Raw genomic sequence first — 19990 nt, forward strand, 5'->3', positions numbered from 1 at the left:
ACGGGTTGACCTTTCCACTCTAATGTGCGTCCGGGTTACCAACTGTCGGAGTTTCGAGTGGAGTACCGTGGAATTCTTCCCGCTTAACACTTTTTCTTCAACCCTAAGCATTTCTTTTCCAAGAACCCTAAAGGAAATCCTAAGGCTTCAGCCGCCATCCTTTGTCCTTCTGCTCCTTTCTTCTCAGGAGCCCAACTGGAGTAGGACGCTTGGTCGTCTTCGGGTGGGAGACTACACTTCCCAGGAGAAACCGCGAACTATTTCCCAGAGTTCCCGGGATTCGGCCCTACTAGGCGGTCTTCGCGCGAGGGTAGAAGACGGGGGCCAAGATGGCGACAGGGACAGGCAGTAAGTATCTCCGCTGCTTTTGCGTGGAAATCTTTTGTAGGGCCGAGACCAGGCACTTAGGGAGTAGGAGCAATGATTTTCCTGAGAGCCCAGGGTCTTCAGAGACTTTGTGGCTCGGCGTCGTCGTTGAAGGCCAGTGTTTGGGGGTCGAGAAGTGTAGGGCCTTGTGTCTTAAGGAGGCTGCGGAGATTTGAGAGAAGCAGCTCGGCGAATCCGTGTGTATTTGGGAGCTGTGTGGGGTGAGCGATAAAGGGGCTCTAGAGACTCGGGACGAGTTGTGAGCCATATCGAGTGGCCCGCATCTCAGAGCCAGTCACACTCTAACGTTTGTGGGCCCGTACAGAGAAATGGGATATTTTAACCGGGAGCCTTTTCTGCCACTGGGGAAATTGCGTTTCTTGCACCTCAGCCATTTCCCTCCGTTTCGTGGACTGAAAAGGTCTTTTAGGTCCGGCAACTCAAGGGGGGTGAGGGTTACTGAACGCAGTAAACAAGTTTATGCTAAGAAGGAGGCGGGGCTCGGGGGGAGGCTGGCTGCTCGGAATCCTGGGAAATAAGCCGTGGAGTTCATACTGGGATAAAGTGTGTATTCTTAAAACGGTTTTTCGGGAGAACTGCTTTATCTTAATCTGACACAATCTTTTTTATTTTTATAAAGAGTAGTCATGAAGAAATACAGTATTTTGCCAACTACTGAGTGCATTTGGCATGCAGTGAATAGGTACCACCCACCCAGTGGCGATATTTTTACTAGGGAGGTGGGGGAAAAAAAAAAAAGTCAAGATTTGGTGATCGTCGCTCACTTTGTCCTTATGAGTTGGTATGTGTGTTTTTTTCATCCCCGCTGGGGGATATTTTTCCCATTTAGGGAGAGAGAAACATCTATTGGAGGCAGGGCAGTCGCCTCAGCGCCTGCAACCGAGATATGTGCCCTTGGCCAGAATCGAATCTGAGACCCTGTATTCCCGGGCCAAAGCTCTAACCACTGAGCCAAATGGGGATGTTTTGTGTTAGCTTCTAGACCTCCTCTTGGGGCATAGACCGAGTATCTAAGTGGTTGCTCCTAAACCTCTCCTTTCAGAACACAAGCTGTTGAGTAGTGGCCCCACAGAACCATGGTCCATTCGAGAGAAGCTGTGCTTAGCGTCTTCCGTCATGAGGAGTGGAGATCAAAACTGGTAAGGTATCTAGAATGTCTGGTTTCTTGGGTCTTTGAAATTGTTGGATTTTTTAAATTTTTTTTTACATTAGTGGATTACTGTAGTTAGTCATACTGAACTGTAGGCAGTATTTCTCTTTTAACAGCTTTATTGAGATGTAATTTACATACCATAAAATTAACCCAGTGTGTTCACAGAATTTAGTATATTCACAAAGTTGTGCAACTGTCAGCGACTCTACAATCTTTCCACCTCATCCTATCTGTCATCTACTTTCTGTTTCAATAGATTGCCTATTCTGGACATTTCATATAAGTGAAATAATAATTTGTGGTCTTCTGTGACTGGATTTTTTTTGGTTAGCATAATACTTTCAAGATTCATACTGTATCAAGTGTCAGTACTTTTCTATTATTATTATTATTTTTATTTAATCCTCACCAGAGGTTATTTTTTCCATTACTTTTCAGAGAGAATGGAAGGGGAAGAGAGAGAGAAATACCAATGTGAGAGAGACACACATCCATTGGTTGCCTCCTACACTTACCCTGACCAGGGCTGGGGATCGAGCGTGCAACTGAGTGCCCTTGGCTGGACTCAAATCTGGGACCGTTCAGTCCAAAGGCTGATGCTCTAGCCACTGAGCGAACCCAGCTGGGGCTATTAGTAATTTTCCTTTATAGCTTCTGGATTTTGTGTCATAATGGAAAGTTTTTCCCTAGTTTGAGATATAAAATAATTCTCCTATGACTTCTAGTACTTTTATGGTTAAACTTTTTAAACATTTAAATATTTGGTCTTAGGACTTTTCTTAGTATAAGTTGTAAATTATGGATAAAACTTTGTTTTTGGTTATAGCTATCCATACAACAATGTTAAACTTTTTCTTTAAAGAGTTCTGTGATACTATTATCCCAAAACAAAATTTAAAACCTTTTTAAATTTATGAAATATTTCTACTTCATAGAGAAGTGTGGAGAATAATAAATATAAATTGCCAGTGTACTCAGTACCTGGACATAACAAATCTTAATATATTTTTTAAAATATTTTTTTTGTTGATATTTAGAGAGAGAGAAAGGGGGAGAGAATGAGAGAAACACTGATTGCTTGCCCTCCGTATGCGTCCTGACCTGGGACTGAACCCGCAACCCAAGCTGGGAATCGAACCAGACACTTTTCAGTGCGCAGGACAATGCTCAACCAACTGAGTCACTCTGGTTGGGCCAAATCTTAATATTTTGTCATGTTTTCATTCTTAAAATATTTTTATTGATTTCAGAGAGAGGAAGGGGGAGAGAGAAACATCGATTGGTTATCTCCTGTATGCGCCCTACTGGGGTCCAAGGCCAAAACCTGGGCATTTGCCCTAACCAGGAATTGAACAGTCTGGTTCGTGGGTTGACACTCAGCCGCCGAGCCATACCAGCCAGGCTTGTCATGTTCTCGAAAAGAAATAAACAGACATAGTTGAAGCTCCTTTATACTTTCTTTTGATCCCATTCCAGTCCAACTATTTTCATTTTGCCTGTTTCTTTGTCTTTATACCTACAACTTTTTAAAAGGTTGTGTAATTGCATCATGGCAGAAAATTGTGTCATCTTTTTTAGTTAATATTATTGTTATGAGTATATTCCATATCACCACATATATTTCATAGTTATTTTTATGGACTGTTTAATATTTTATAGAGTTGAAGTGCCATAAGTTAAATATCCTCTTGCAGGCATTTAGGAAAAATCTTAACTGTTCACCAGTCTAATCAAATCTACATGGTACTTTCTTCTTGGTGCTTATTTCTTTTGTTAAATTATTTTCTTTTTTAAAAAAATATATTTTTATTGATTTTTTAGAGAAAGGGAGAGGGATAGAGAGGTAGAAACATCGATGAGAGAGAAACATCTATTGGCTGCCTCCTGCACGTCCCCTACTGGGGATCAAGCCCGCAACCCAGGCATGTGCCTTGACCCAGAATTGAACCTATGAACTCTTGGTTCATGGGCCAACACCCAACCATTGAGCCATATTGGCCAGGCAAATTATTATGTTACATTTTTAGGAGCTATATTTATATTAGTGGGTCAAAAGAACATTTGGGGACCTGTAATATATTACAGGTTGCTTTTCAAAAGGCAAATCTTTCCGAAGAAACCAAATTCAACATAAAAATATTTCCCCAAATGAACCGTAATGATACTTTATTAGGTTCTAATACCTTCACTTCACCCAAGAAATATATCACCTAGGAAGACTCCTTTTAAATGACTTTCAAGCCATGTCATTTTCTATAGTCATATATTATACTTTCCAGTGGCAGTTTTTTATTCCAAGGTTTGTACTCCAAACATTGAACTCTCAGCATACTTTTCCTCTTTTTTTTTTTTTTCTCTTTCTTTTTCTTTTATTTGGTGTGTAATAAGACTTTTCTCATTTTGTAGGGTATCAGTTAGTAGAGCAATCAAGCCATTTGCAGAACCCGGCCGTCCTCCAGACTGGTTCTCTCAAAAAGTAAGTTCCCAAGCAAGTGCTATTTTATTTTATTATTTTATTTTATTTTATTTTATTTTATTATTTTATTTTATTTATTTTATTTTATTATTTTATATTTTATTTTATTATTTTATTTTATTATTTTATTATTTTATTTTATTATTTTATTTTGTTTTGTTTTGTTTTTTATTTTAATTTTTTTAAATGTATCTTTATTGATTTAAGAGAGAGGAAGGGAGAGGGAGAGAGAGAGGTAGAAATATCAATGATGAGAGAGAGTCATTGATCGGTTGCCTCCTGCATGTCCCCCACTGGGGATAGAGCCCGCAACCCAGGCATTGAACCATGATCTCCTGGATCCTAGGTTGATGCTCAACTGCTGAGCCATGCCTGGCGGGGCCAAGTGCTATTTTAGAGCAGTCTTTGAGATGTGAAGTGGGTTCTGTGCCTTTTAATCACACGGCTTTCATACCATGAGGGGAGAGAGTAGTTGAGAATACCTTTTCTTTATCTGCTGTTTGCTAATCCATCCATGTATGTTCATTTTACAAACTTTTATTGTCAGCGTGGTATAACAGTTAAGAGCCCAAGCTTGGGAATTAAATAGATCTGGGTTTAATATGACTCCACTTAAAAACTTTGTACAGTGATCCTTGGTTTTCTTGTTTGTAAGATAGACATAAAAGTTGCTTCAGAATTGTTTTGAAGATTCAGTTGAGGTAATACTATAAAGCATTTAGCAGAGTGCCTTGCATATGGTAACTGCTCAGTAGATATTAGCTATAAATATTGCCTTTTAGGTTGTCTTTTTCAAATACTCAAACTTCAGGCCAGAAGACTTCCATTTCAGTGTTTTAGTATTGATTATCTTGAACTGATTTCATGCTAAATAATTTGCTTTCATAGAAACACTCATGTCTCCCCTCTCTAAACCTTAGTTTAATATGTTGAAACTTTGAAAGGTCATTCCTTTACCAGCTTGCTTATCATATTTTCACTTTTTTCCCATAGCACTGTGCTTCTCAGTACTCCGAGCTTCTAGAAACCACTGAGACCCCAAAGTGAGTATAAAGCCAGGCATTCAAGCTAAATCTCTTGAATGGAGAGTGTTTATTGAGGAAGCCTGGTATATATCTATTTATATAATTGGGTGATAAAAGTATAGGAAAAGTTTTCTGTGGTTAGGCTCAAAAAAAGCAAGTGGGAGTGGGAACAAATGTTCTCTTATTCAAATGTATTCGTGTTTTAATTTTCCACAGACGGAAACGAGGTGAAAAGGGAGAAGTGGTAGAAACTGTTGAAGATGTCATTGTTCGGAAACTGACCGCTGAACGAGTTGAAGAACTAAAGAAAGTGATAAAGGAAACCCAGGAAAAATATAGGTACTTACCAGAGAGATGCCAAATGGTTGGAGACACAAAAGGGGCTAACTTCTAGTGCTGGTCAGAATATTTTAAGTAGCAGATGAAAAAGCCCAGTCTACTTACCTCTCTTTCTTCCTACAGACGACTGAAAAGAGATGCAGAACTAATTCAAGCTGGGCACATGGACAGCAGGCTGGATGAACTTTGCAATGACATTGCAATGTGGGTTATATTATTATTCTGTCTATACTCCTTTATCTCTTTTTACCCTCTTTTCTCCTCAAGTAATCTGGCTTATTTCCTCTATCTGTCATTCCTTTAGACTTGAGAGATTTTGGAAGGGGAAAGCTACAGAGTGGCCTGGTACTGGAGGGCGGAGGGTTGAGGGGGTGGGTCCTAGAAGGTAATGAGATAGACATTTCAACGTGAAAAAATAACTTAGTTTTTTGTGTTTTTTTTATCCTCACCCAAGGATATTTGGGTATTTTTTCCATTGCTTTTCAGAGAGAGTGGAAGGGAGGGAGGGAGAGAGAGAACACTAGTATGGGAGAGACACATCAGTTGGTTACCTTCCCCACACTACCTGACCGGGGCAGGGGGTTGAGCCTGCAACCAAGGTACGTGCCCTTGGCTAGAATCGAACCTGGTACCCTTCAGTCCGAGGGCCGATGCTCTAACCACTGAGCCAAACCGACTAGGGCCATAACTTAGTTTTAACTTAAAAGTGGCTTTAGTTTGTGTGGGTGAAGAACTAGTAGGCAGTACACTCAAATTTCGCTGTTTTGCTGATTAAGGGTTCCTTTTTAGGGCCTTACTCCAGAAACTACTAGCCTGGCAAAAATTTCCTTGTGAGGCATTTTGAACTGTGGAGGAGCTGGAGCTGGCTAGGATCTAACCTTTCATTTACTCTTTAGGAAAAAGAAATTGGAGGAAGAGGAGGCTGAAGTAAAGAGGAAGGCTACAGATGCTGCATATCAAGGTAAGCTGAGCCTAATCACTATTTAGCAATTGATTATACAGTATTGCATGTTAATGGCAGCTGATAACTATTTTGTAATGTAGAATCCACTGATTCTGATTTACTTGCACACTTTCCTTTGTCATCTTTTCTTTTACCAAAATAAAAACATTCCTTTGTTTCCAGAGAGGAACTCTTAGAAAATTAGCTCTGCTCAGATCTCACTAGATCTTATGTCCTTTTAGGATACAAAGGCTTGATAATAAAGACATTGAACATAATTAAGGTTTTAGAAGTCAAAGGCCTATAAAAAGATTGAGAATAACCAATCCAGTCACTGGATAAGGAGAGGAACTTAAGCATTTGCAACTCTAAGAATACATGCTCTGAGCCAATGAGGTCTTTTCCTCTTGTTAAAAGTAGAATCTTAACAAGCTTTTGAGGAGGATATTGAGGGATATTTAAACCACTTTCCTACTCCAAGGATCTTTGGGGTAATTGAATAGTTTAAATGTTAGCTTAATGTGTCTGGCCAGTGTGTTTCAGTGGTTGAGCATCCACCCATGCACCAAGAGGGTTGCTAGTTTGATTCCTAGTCAGGGCAAATGCCCAGGTTGTGGGCTCAATCCCTGGTGGGGGGCATGGAAGAGGCAGCTTATTGATGTTTCTATCTCTCCCTTTCCCTTCCTCTCTAAAATCAATAAAAACATTAAAAAAATTTTTTGTTGTTAATTTTTATTTTGTTTAAAGTATTACAGATGTCTCTTTTTCTCCTCAATGACCCGTCCCACCCCCCTCCCCAGTCCCTCTCCCCACCATTGTCCGTGTCCTTGGGTTGTGCATATATGCATGTAAATTCTTTGATGATTCTCTCCCCCTCCACCCACCCCCAAAAAAGTTTTTTTAATTAAGAAAAAAATGTTTGCTTAATGTAAGGATTTCTCTTAGGTAAGCTTTCTTATTTCCCAGAAGTGTTAAAGAAAGCTTTCTAATCCAAACTCATAATGCTGTTTTAGTAATGCAATATCCCTCTTAGTCCTTTATAATGGCCAAGTAGTGTCTAGATTCATTTACTTAATCTTGAAGACTTAGAAATTGTTCTCTTATATGTTCTAGCTCGTCAAGCAGTAAAAACACCCCCTCGGAGGTTGCCTACTGTGATGGTTCGATCTCCTATAGATTCTGCCTCCCCTGGAAGTGATTATCCACTTGGGGACTTGACTGCAACCACTATGGAAGAGGCCACCTCTGGGGTGAGTATATTTCTATTTGCAGGAATGAATCAGGAAAGGGGCAATAAGCCAGCAGAGAGCTGAGTGATGAGGAAACCACTTTTGGCCTGGAGGCAACTTCCTCTCTTGGTCTGAATACTGAAGACTTAGTTTACCTTGTTCTGTGCTCTAAGATAAGGATGGACCTAAAAATGGAGGCTTTTGACCTTTTGAGAGATAGGTAAAAGACTATGTCAAGGAATTGTTTGTAAGTGTATTAGTCCTATGAAATTCCTGCTGAAATAAGAGACAATTATTTTGTAAATATAATATTGGTAGTGGGTAAGGAGTTTGTAAAAGGTAGGTTGGGTGGAATGGGGTTGGGTCATTGTGGGTTTGAGTAGATGTAAGAGAAAAATTTGTTGGGAAGAAAGTTGTGGCTGAGAGCAGGAAGGTGGAGGGTTTCTGGGCAGTTCCACTCAGGACTAATAAAGTAATAGTTAGACACACTAACCCACCCAGATTAATAGGGAACCTTTCAGAGTTTGAGAAGTCAGATAAAGGTTCTCTGTTGTCTCTTAGGTAACCCCTGGGACTTTGCCGAGTACCCCAGTCACCTCGTTTCCTGGGATTCCTGACACCCTTCCTCCAGGCTCTGCACCCTTAGAAGCCCCCATGACCCCAGTAACAGATGATTCACCCCAGAAAAAGATGCTTGGACAGAAAGCAACTCCACCCCCCTCCCCTCTGCTGTCAGAGCTCTTGAAGAAGGGCAGCCTCCTGCCTACTAGCCCCAGACTGGTATGGAGACTTCTGTGGGTGTTTGAGAGCTGTGGTGATTTAGTACTTTGGAAGGGAGTGCCTGGGACCTAAAATACGGAAAAAAAAAAGGTTCAAAAGAGGAAGAGATTTCCTAGTTAAATGTTAATTAAGAAAAAAAAATACCCAACACAGTAAGTTGATAGTTTTCTTGGGTCCTGAGGTATTTGAAACCATAATTATTTTGGTTCTCTTCTCCAGAGAACTCTTGTTAAATAAGTTTTGAAAATTACAGAGTTTCCCTTGGGTCTGAAATTCTCTTTGGATGTTAACTTTTAGTTTTGTAAAGTTTGGTCAACTGCTGGAGTTTTTTTTGGGAAGTGGTAATAAAGGTAAGCTTGAGTGTAGCCTTCACCTTTATTCTTCCCTGGTAGGTCAATGAGAGTGAAATGGCTGTGGCTTCTGGCCACCTGAACAGTACAGGTGTCCTCCTGGAGGTAGGCGGGGTCCTTCCCATGATACATGGTGGGGAGATGCAGCAAACACCCAACACTGTTGCAGCCTCCCCTGCTGCCTCAGGTAAGTCACCACTTTTCCATTATCTACTTTGCTTTAGAGATGTTGAACTTGTCATTGATGGTCCTTGATTTCCAGCCTTTGTTACTAAGCAATTGTTAACCCTAGATTTAAAGCTCAGCCTTAGAGCTATTTACCTATTAAACCCTGTAGTGCCCCAGACTTTAAATCTATTTCATCTTCAAAATATTGGTTACCCTGGTGACCACAGCATAGATATTAATGAGAGGAATAGAGAAGTTGATAGTGAAGATGTTTCTCTGGAGCTTGCAAATCGGATACCTGAGTTTATAGAATAGGGGGTTGAGATTTACATCCAGGGAACTGGACTTGAGTTTCAGGCCTACCACACCTCCTTTGGTTTTGTGTTTTGTGACCTTGGTAGGTAACTTCTTTTTTTGGTCTGTTGATTTCAGAGAGGGGAGGGGAGAGAGAGAGAGAGAAACGTCAGTGATGAGTCATTGATTGGCTACCTCCTGCACACCCCCTACTGAGGATCAAGCCTGCAACCCAGGCATGTGCCTTGACCAGGAATCTAACCTTGATCTCCTGGATTATAGGTCAATGCTCAACCACTGAGCCATGCTGGCCGAGCGCAGCCACATTTTTTAATTAAAATTTTTAGGTTGGAAAACTTTCACTGAAATAAAATTCATGCAACATAAAATTAACCACCTTAAAGGGTACAATTAAGTGGCATTTAGTACATTTAAGATTGTTGTAAACCATCACCTCCAATGCTCAACCACTGAGCCATGCTGTCTGGGCGGTAACTTAACTCTTGAGCCTCAGTTTCCTCTTTTATTAATTGCAATGTATATATAAAAATGTAGTGAGAATTTAATGAAGTAGAAAATGTAAGGGAGAAAAAAGCCCTTTACAAAGTATCAAACAGACATTAGATACAGGCATTTGGTGTTGAATTTTGGTGATTTATTCCACACTTAAGTTCAGCAAAAGTGACGTTTAATTTTTTTCTGAGGAAAAATTACCACCCATTTTCATATACGTTGTGTGTTCTAGTGCTTTGGGTCATTCTTAACTTGGCAGAAGATCTTAAGTTTGGAGAAAGTAAGGGTATAAGTGATGAGCTTATTCAGCTGGAGTTGCTTTCATCCTTTGAGACTAAAAGTTTTCTTGGTTGCGTCTTAAAGTGGCTATTGCTCCCTGTTCACGTGCTTCCTTCTTACCTCATTTTGTATACCTCTTTGTCTGTTAGGTGCTCCCACTCTTTCCCGGCTTTTAGAAGCTGGTCCTACACAGTTCACCACACCTCTTGCTTCCTTCACTACTGTTGCCAGTGAGCCTCCAGTTAAACTTGTGCCACCCCCTGTAGAGTCTGTGTCCCAGGCTACCATTGTCATGATGCCTGCGCTACCAGCACCATCCTCTGCTCCGGCTGTCTCCACTCCTGAGAGTGTAGCTCCAGGTGCGTCCCTGACCCACGCCCTGAGCAGCCGCTAGATAAAAAATTTCATCTTGAGCTTCAGTTAGAGAAAGGTTATCAGGAACATCAGCTCCAGTTCAGATGCTTTTGTTCTGTTCTCCATGGACATTTGCCATCTTTATCCTTAGAAAAACAAGAATGTGAGAAGAGGTGGGTGGGCATTTATCTGTTGGGGGGAAAGGCCAAGTGTACACATAGGAGCGGGCTTGAGAATATGTTCTCACCTTACTTTCTAGATAAAACTGGGGAGAAGAAAACATAGGCAGATATAAGATAACTTTTTCTGAGCTTTAGTGTATGGGTTCTTGACCTCTGTCTACATCCTTGGTGTGATCTCCAGGTGGTCACTTGGTTCTAAACAAGTTTCTGAGATGCTTTTCTCTTCCTGTTATTCAGTGAGTCAGCCTGACACCTGTGTTCCCATGGAGGCTGTGGGGGATCCACATACTGTGACTGTTTCCATGGATAGCAGTGAAATCTCCATGATCATCAATTCTATCAAAGAAGAGTGTTTCCGATCAGGGGTAGCAGAGGCTTCTGGAGGTTCAAAGGCTCCCAGCATAGATGGGAAAGAAGATTTAGATCTGGCTGAGAAGATGGATATTGCTGTGTCTTACACAGGTGAAGAGCTGGACTTTGAGACTGTTGGAGACATCATTGCCATCATTGAGGACAAGGTAGCTATTTAGCAAATCCCAAAAGAATCTCATGGGTCTTACATGCTTTTTCTCCTCAGCCTCTCCTTGCTTCTTGTAACAATTACATAAACAGCTTTCCTGCTTCTACCCACCTCTGTAGCCCCAGAGCCCTTTGGTGCTGACGTACTGGTCATCTCCCCAGCCATCCCAATGTTACTGGTTTGCACAGGACAGGTGCCTGTCCATTGGTAGCTTCTACTATGTGGAGAAGATGGAGAGAGAAGCTGCAGATTTATGCCATCTCATTTGGTGCTAAGAAATTGAGGTAATTAGGCTTTTTTCTGCAACCTCAACAGTTTATGTTTTGTGGGACAGGTAGATGATCATCCTGAAGTGCTGGATGTGGCAGCAGTGGAAGCAGCATTGTCGTTCTGTGAAGAGAACGATGATCCTCAGTCTCTGCCTGGCCCATGGGAGCACCCTATGCAGCAGGAACGGGACAAGCCAGTACCTCTCTCTGCACCAGAGTTGACAGTCAAGCAAGAGAGGTTGGACTTTGAGGAATCCGAAAACAAAGGAATCCATGAACTGGTAGACATCAGGGAATCCAGTGTTGAGATCAAAATGGAACCTGCAGAACCAGAACAAGGCATTTCAGGGGCCGAAATAGTCACTGGAGTTGTTCCACCCACATGTATGGAGCCACCAGAACTCAGGAGTCAGGACTTAGATGAGGAACCCAGAAGTACTGCAACTGGAGAGATTGCTGAAGTAGATGTTGCCATTGGGAAAGGCGATGAGACTTCACTTACAACTGTAAAGGCAGAGGTATTTAAGATAAGGGCCTGGGAGAATGGAGGGTTATACCTTAGGTAAGAAGTGAAAGTTTAGGCCCTGGCTCAGTGTTGGCCCATGGACTGAAGGGTCACAGGTTCGATTCCTGGTCCAGGGCATATACCTGGGTTGCAGGTTTAGGCATGTGCAGGAGGCAGCCAATCATTGTGTCTCTCTCACATCGATGTTTCTGTCTTTCTCTCCCCCTCCCTTCCTCCCTTCCTCTCTGAATATCAATGGAAAAAATATCCTTGGGTAAAGATTAACAAAACAAGTGAAAGTTTAGGCCTCTGGTTTTTTGCATTCCTAAGTTCTAACATGTTTGATGTGTCTAAAGCATAAAGGTGTGATCAGTTCTATACATATATATTTATTCTATTTTTGTTAAAGTATATATCAGAATCAAATTACATGGATAGGCCTTAGAATTGCTTCTATAACCTCATTATCATTGAAGAATAAAATTGTGTAGGCAGTAGTGATTTACCAATACTTAGGGTGTTTGTTCTTTTTGGTCTTCAGGCATCCCCCGAAAGCATGCTATCTCCATCACATGGCTCAAATCCCATTGAAGATTCTTTAGAGGCAGAGACTCAGCACAAATTTGAAATGTCAGGTAAATAATTTGGCCAGGAAATATGTATTCTGTAACTAACTTGAAATCATTTTCTTTGGCTTCTGAGGGATTGTGGGTTGTGGGCAAGTAGAAGAGGTAGAATAGGTCAGCATGGAAAGGAGAGCTGCAGGGAATTATTGTCCATAAGAAGGGGAAGGCTAAGGCGGAAAAATCTTCAGGTAGTCTTTCTCTCCTCTGCAGACTCATTGAAAGAAGAATCAGGGACTATTTTTGGAAGCCAGATAAAGGTATTTCAGACTTTTCTTTATTCCTCTTGGTGTGTGACTAGATTTCCCTATAGCACTACCTTTTTAATGAATTTCAGTAAACTTGTATTTTTATTCTCTGAGATGAGACTGATTAAGGAGTTGCATGGGGAAAAGCTTCAGTGGACAGTTAGGTATATGGGAGTACTATGGCAACATGTGCGTCCCATCTGAAAGTTAGTGAACATCACACAGACCTTTCTTTGCATATGATGCACAAAGAAGCTTTTGATATGTCCAAGGTGATTTTAAATGAGGGGATACTAGAGCCAGGGAGAACATAGAACATATATTAAATTACACTACCTAGAGAAAATTAACCAGAGTTTTCTTTTTAGAATTACTAAAGTAGTAGTAACAAACAGACTTAAAACGATGTGAGCTTGCTCCATCAGATGAGACACAAAATAAAAACTATTTTTGATAACTTTGTACCCAGGGTCAGAGTTCCTCTCAAGAGCAAGGGGAAAGAAGGAACGCCTCTTAGCTTAGTCTTAAGTAAGTAGCTTTTTTTTTTCTTCCTTTTAAAAAGATCCTGGCTTTGCCCAGGTTCTAAATTACTTGATCAGTCAGTGTCTGTAGGTAGATGGTAGTCTAAGTGCTAGAGGGCTTAGTCAGGAAGCAGTGTGAGGTCATTTTCTAGAATTGATCTAACCCAAAGGCAGATCATGTTTAATGATGCTTTGCATGATAATTTTGCTTGCATTTGCTAATGAGCACACTGTGTCTAAGGATGCCCCAGGTGAGGATGAGGAGGAAGATGGAGTCAGTGAAGCAGCCAGCCTTGAGGAGCCTAAGGAAGAAGATCAAGGAGAAGGCTATTTGTCAGAAATGGATAATGAACCCCCTGTGAGCGAGAGTGATGATGGCTTTAGTATACACAATGCTACGCTGCAGTCGCACACACTGGCAGACTCCATTCCCAGCAGTCCTGCTTCTTCACAGTTGTGAGTATCTAAGATTCTTCCTTTGAGGTCAAGGCAGTGAAGGTGAGAAGTAGGAGAGGATCTTTTCTTTAATCTTACTTTTTCATCTTCCCTTTCTTGGCCTGGAACAAATACAGGCATACCTCGGAGATACTGCGGTTTTGGTTCCAGACCACCACAATAAACTGAGTATCGCAGTAAAGCGAGTCATAATCTTTTTGCTGGTGGAGGGTTTTGCCTTCAGTTTCTAAAAAATGTAACATCTGTGAAGCTCAGTAAAGCAAAGCGCAATAAAACAAGGTATGCCTGTAATTGACAAGAAGTAATTAGGACTTTTAAATTTAATTTTATCTTTTTATGCCTAGTGGAACTTCTGTGTTTCTTTTATTTTAGCTCTGTCTGTAGTGAGGATCAGGAAGCTATTCAGGCACAGAAAATCTGGAAGAAAGCCATCATGCTTGTATGGAGAGCTGCAGCTAATCATAGGTGAGTGGGGGCTTTACCAGTAGTAGGAACATTTTCTCCTGCTCCTCCTCATGGTTGGTGGCTAGAAAAAAAATTGAGTAGGCTTATTTGGGACTGGAGGCATTGGCTCTTAAACCTTCAGCCACTTAGATCAAGTTCTCTCACTCGTGCTTCCAGAGGGTAAACCAGTAATTGCACCTTATTCTCTTTGGACAGGTATGCCAATGTCTTTCTGCAGCCTGTTACAGATGACATAGCACCTGGCTACCACAGCATTGTGCAGAGGTAAGCCTTAATCCATTCGGCATGCCAACTTCCCTGCATTGCAAGTTGTCCATTCTTAGTGGATTTTTGCTTTAGACAGTAAGTTTAAAAGAAATGTTTTTGATATGAGTAAAGGTGACCAACCGCTAAACTAATTACTTAAGCAGCTGGATCACCAATGATAGTCTAAAAGAATTAAACCGTTTTATTACCTTTCTCAATGCTTATTATACAGACTGACTGGTTTTTGGGTTCAGTGCATATTTCAGGGTGAGGGGTTGGCATTTAGGTCCTGGAATCTGGGATTGAAGGGATGTGTGAGAAGATATATATGGTGGTAATAGCCCTGGCTAATTTGGCTCGGTGGTTGGAGTGTCAGCCTGCAGACTGAAGGGCCAAGGGCATGTACCTTGGTTGCAGGCTCCTCCCCAGTCCTGGTCGGGGCGCATGCAGGAGGCAACCAATTGATGTGCCTCTCTCACATTGATGTTCCTCCCTCCCTCTCCCCTCCTCCACTTTCTGAAAAGCAATGGAAAAAATATCCTTGGGTGAGGGCATGAGTGTGTGTATGTAGTGGTAATACATTCAGGGCTCCATTTGAGTCCTTTTCTCTCTGCTGCCGTTCACCCCCGTTTGTTTTGTCTTGTTTTTTAGGCCAATGGATTTGTCAACTATTAAGAAAAACATTGAAAATGGACTGATCCGCAGCACAGCTGAATTTCAGCGTGACATTATGTTGATGTTCCAGAATGCTGTAATGTATAATAGCTCGGATCATGATGTCTATCACATGGCAGTAGAGATGCAGCGAGATGTCCTGGAGCAGATCCAGGTACTTTGAGGACCCGCAGTGTTTTATCAAGGATGAAATGAAAATACTCAAGGGAATGATTCACATTGAAGTCAGGAAGGGGTGCTGTTTTTTTACTTGGGAGAGCTATCAGAGACACAGGAACATAAAATTTTATTCTTGCCCTGGCTAGTGTTGCTCAGTGGTTAGAGCACCATTCGTGCACCAAAGGGTCTCGGGTTTGATTCCCAGTCAAGGGCATGTACCTGGGTTGCAGGTTCAATTCCTGGCCCTTGGGGGTGAGTTCAGGAGGCAGCCAATCCATGTGTCTCTCTCACATTGATGTTTCTCTCTCTTTCTCTCCCCCTTGCTCCCTTCCTTCCACTCTGAAAATCAATGGAAAAAATACCCTCGGGTGAGAATTAACAAAAAAAATTTTTTTTATTCTTGCTGGATTCATGTTATTTTTTTCATGTTGGTTTGGTAAACGAAGTGTGAGAGAATAGTGGGAGGGAGGGAGAGAGAGAGAAACATCAATGGTGAGAGACACATCAATTGGTTGCTTCCCGAGTGCATGTCTCAACCTGGGCGGGGGATTGTGCCTGCAACCCAGGTACGTGCTCTTGGTCAGAGTTGAACCCAGGATCCTTCAGTCCTTGGGCCGACTCTCTAACCAATGAGCAAACCATCTAGGGCTTTCCTGAAGTTTTTAAATAAAATTCTTATAAAATGATGAGTGTATAGTTTTGATTATGTTAGGGGGGGTGTGTGGTGTGTGTGTGTACATATATATATAGTAGACAATTCAACAAATAGCTTTCTCCCTTTTTCATTACAGATAATCTATTTCTAACCTATAATTGCATTACCAGGCTCTCTGAGATATTGAACTTTAAGGGATGTGGTCTCTCTCTGCAGAGTCTGCCAAATTACTTAAATTGCTTGATGATCTTTGGTTCATCTAGTTTTGTTCTCTTTCTCGGAGTATAGAGATTTTGAACCTTTGTTATAGCAAAAAAATTAGAGCCATTTGACATTTTCAGATTCTTGAGAATGCACAACAAAAATTGAAACTGAGTGTTCTAGCCCAGCTGGCGTGACTCAGTGGTTGAGCATCAACCTACGATCCGGGAGACCGTGGTTTAATTCCCAGTCAGGGCACATGCCTGGGTTTCGGGCTTGATCCCCAGTAGGGGGCATGCAGGAGGCAGCCAGTCAATGACTCTCTCTCATCATTGATGTTTCTTTTTCTCTCTCTCTCTCTCTCTCCCCCCCCCTCTCTCTCCCTCCCTCCCCCCACTCTAAAATCAATAAAGACGTATTTTAAAAGGGTGTGCTAAACTTACAATCAGTCAAGTACAGTGGTACCTCAGGTTTTGAACGTCTCTGTTGACGAACATTTCAATTTATGAACGCCATAAACCCGGAAGTAAATGCTCTGGTTTTCAAACATGCCTTGGAAGTCGAACATGCCACACAGCTTCCACTGAGTGCAAGATCCTGAGGCCTAGCTGTCAGCTGTTGATCCTTCGACTTTTGAATGTTTGAGAACTCGAACAGTCTTCTGGAACGGATTACATTTGAAAACTGAGGTACCACTGTATTTGAATGCTGATTGCAGAAGGGTATTATATGAAATTCTATTTACAAAGTCTAAGTGTCTTTATTTTTTTTTAATTTTTATTTTTCAATCCTCACCCGAGGATATTTTTTCCATTGCTTTTCAGAGAGCGTGGAAGGGGGAGAAAGAGAGAGACATCGATGTGAGAGACATACATCGACTGGTTGCCTCCCGCACTCACCCCAGCTGGGGCTGGGATCGAGCCTGCAACCGAGGTATATGCCCTGTGGCTGGAATCGAACCCAGGACCCTTCAGTCCACAGGCCGATGCTCTAACCACTGAGCAGCGGGTTAGGGCTAAGGTGTCTAATTCTTCCCTACTGGATCAGGTCTCTGGGGCCAACTGTGTTTCTTTTCTCTACAGCAATTCCTGGCCACACAGTTGATTATGCAAACATCTGAGTCTGGGATCAGTGCTAAAAGTCTTCGAGGGAGAGATTCTACCCGCAAACAGGATGCCTCAGAGAAGGTGAGGAGACCACGAAAGAGCCTGTTTGCCATTGTTCCAGTGGTAGAAGTCTGAAGCATCCAAAGAATCTTCTGGTACTGCTTGGTATTGTTGGGCTTCTATATTCCAGTGGTGTACATACAAATCTTAGATTGGTGGTTGGTGGCTCCCATCCAAACAGAAGAAACTTGCTGTGACTGGAAGGCCTAGTCACATGGGAGAAATTAAGAGCTGAATGAGCAAATTACTAATTTCTCTGGGAGAGGACTCGGTGCTCAGCAAGGTGGGAGAAATGACAGCTCGCAGCAATTGCAGACCATGAGTTCCTGTTCCAGAGGCATAATGGCCAGTTTGCTTTTGCATCTCTTTCTTCTTGTTCTTGAGTTTTTAAATTTTGTCTTTGTGTGTGTGGTGCTTATGTCTCTGTCCTGAGGTTTGGGGTGCTTATGGCTGAGAGTTTCTGTGGAACCTGATCAGTGTTTGTTTGTCCTCTAACAGGACAGTGTCCCCATGGGCTCTCCTGCCTTCCTTCTCTCTCTCTTTGTAAGTATTGAATGGCTGCAAGGGGTGGTGTTGCCACAAAGATTCTCTGCTCCCGCTGGGGGTGGGTGGCAGAGGGAAATCCAACATGCAGACTGTATCAATGTGTCAAACTTCTGTTTATTCAAGTCATTGAATAAGAAACTGTCTCTTTTTCTGCATTCCTGTCTTTCTGCATGTGTGTGTGTGTGGGCTGGGTAGGGACCTTTTTATGAGTTCACTGGTGTGAAATGAGGTATTGGTAAGGATCTAGGATGTACCCGCTCCTCATTTCTTGACTCCACCTTTTGCCAATTCTTTTCTTACAAACAAGATTATTCAGAGCAGCAGCTGCTGGCTGGCTTTTAAAAAGTGTTCCTCGTACTGGATACTCAGCACAGAGTTTTTATCTTTTCCCTTAATATGAAGTTGCAAGACTGATGCCTGATGCACAGACATTCAGTAAAATATAAGAGATCTCAATAACTGACCACTGTAGACAGTAGTGGCTTGTGGAATTAGAGATACGCTTAGTAAAGCTAATCTAAAGACTTGTTCCTTCCTCCATGAATCAAACACCTTTGACTCTGTGTTATTCCTTTTGGGGCACTGAGACATGATGTAATGGAAAGGGCATCAGGGTAGATAGAAAAACAACATGATCTTAAATTGACTGGATTATTTCTTGGAGCCTTGTTTTCCTCATCTGACTGATGGAGCTAATATAATGAAGTACCTGTCCAGCCTACCTCACAGGGATGTTGTGAGGATATAAAATGAAATAATAGGTATGGGAAAAAAATTAAAGTGTTATACAAATGCAAGATGGTATTTCTATTTTTACTGTTGCCTCAAAGGCAACTTGTGTTCATGAGCTCTAAAAATTTTAAAGTTCTTGCATGTTAGAAATGTAAAAATGGCTTGGCCAAGCAAAAGTGTTCATTCATCTTGCCTACAGGCCTCAGCCTGTACCACAGACAGAACACTGTAATCTCCATTCTTTTTATTGGCCTGCAACAGTGACTCTGGATCCCCAAGCAATTGGCTGGCTGTTACAAGGCTGGTTAATAGGATCTTTTATCTATTGAAGACAGCAGTGTATTGCACAAGAGGAAGGATCTGGGCTGCAGGGAGAGAGCAGCAGATGGAAAGAAGCCTTCTGATTGTCCTGATCTCATGGAAAACAACTGTCAGGAGGTGCTAGGGAACTAGTGCCAGGGTCAGTCTGCAGGAAAGGCCTTTCTTATAGGGACCAACAAACAGCTGGACAGGTATGTTAGCCAAGAATCTCACTATCCACTGCCCTTTCTGACTCTCCCACCTTTCTTTTACTCTTCCTGTTCCTTTGCACATAATTCGGGGGCTGGGTGGGATGACAAAAAGTCATTTTGTGGGACCCCCAGATGAACTCCAGCAACCTCTCTGGTCGGCAGGAGCAAGATACTCTGTACTGTATATTCTCTCACAAACTGCTACCAGTGATTTTTACCACACTCTATGGGAAGACATATATGCTTCTCATTTCCTGGATTTTTCTGCTGATTCCCCTCTCCCCCAAGAAACCAAATCCCCAGCATTCTTGTACTTTATCTTATCTTTTAACCATCTTCACTCATACTCCCTTTCTTTGTCTGCCTGTCATTTAGGATGGGGGCACCAGGGGGCGCCGCTGTGCCATTGAAGCGGATATGAAGATGAAAAAGTGAAGTCTCAAAGAACCCTCATTGAGCTGAACCTGAAAAAGAAGTAAACAAGATAGAGCTTGGGCTTGTGGGCCCAGTTCCAGAAGTGGGAGTTACAGAAGAGAAGGTGCCTGGGCCATGTGACATGAGCTGGGAAAATTTCTCAGAGAGTTGGAGTAGCACAATTGCCTGTTTTAGGGCAGAAATCATGGGCTTTGTTAATGTCCTGATGTGTAACTAGCAGATTGTAGCTAATTTGTACTGTCTTGTGAAGTGTACAGACTTTAAAAAAAAAATCTGTGAAGTGTGTGTGTTCACAATAAACTCTGAAAGAAAACTCTAGTCTTTGGTGTGTTCTGTGTGCGTGTGTATGTGTGTGTATGAAACCTGTGATTTCTTCTGCATGATAACTTAGGTCATTTGTTAGAGAGGGAAGGTGGTCTTATGAAATGAATTATTCTACTACAGCTCAGAGAAAGTAAATAACCTGGGTTGAATTTATAATTAATGTTTTAAAGTGTTGCATTAAGGACTCATTCAGCTTTTTGAATGTTTGGAAAAACGGGTTTTAAGTTTTGTTCATGGCATCATCCTAAGATTAGAGCATG

General features: G+C 41.8%; 1 protein-coding gene across 13 annotated transcripts; it reads left to right on the top strand.

The window, feature by feature from the left end:
• Positions 1-266: 266 nt before the first annotated feature.
• Positions 267-19719, top strand: BRD8 (bromodomain containing 8). Of its 13 annotated transcripts, none has more exons than XR_013998580.1 (22): positions 267-348; positions 1430-1526; positions 3947-4016; positions 5010-5059; positions 5258-5380; positions 5504-5584; positions 6277-6341; positions 7437-7573; positions 8114-8332; positions 8725-8869; positions 10086-10295; positions 10710-10990; positions 11327-11779; positions 12308-12401; positions 12603-12649; positions 13400-13614; positions 13987-14079; positions 14275-14343; positions 14977-15154; positions 17098-17276; positions 17680-17724; positions 19347-19719. XR_013998580.1 is itself a non-coding variant. In XM_081134070.1 (22 exons), exons 1-22 carry the CDS (start codon positions 330-332, stop codon positions 19404-19406), a joined length of 2856 nt encoding a protein of 951 aa, XP_080990196.1. In that variant the 5' UTR covers positions 267-329; the 3' UTR covers positions 19407-19719. The 13 variants fall into 13 exon arrangements, 10 of the variants coding, with proteins under 10 accessions (XP_080990196.1, XP_080990201.1, XP_080990200.1 ...); XM_081134070.1 differs by having other exon boundaries at positions 17098-17202; XR_013998581.1 differs by lacking the exon at positions 10086-10295.
• Positions 19720-19990: the final 271 nt, after the last annotated feature.

This window comes from Miniopterus schreibersii, assembly GCF_964146895.1.
Source record: "Miniopterus schreibersii genome assembly, chromosome: 4".
NCBI lineage: Eukaryota > Metazoa > Chordata > Mammalia > Chiroptera > Miniopteridae > Miniopterus > Miniopterus schreibersii.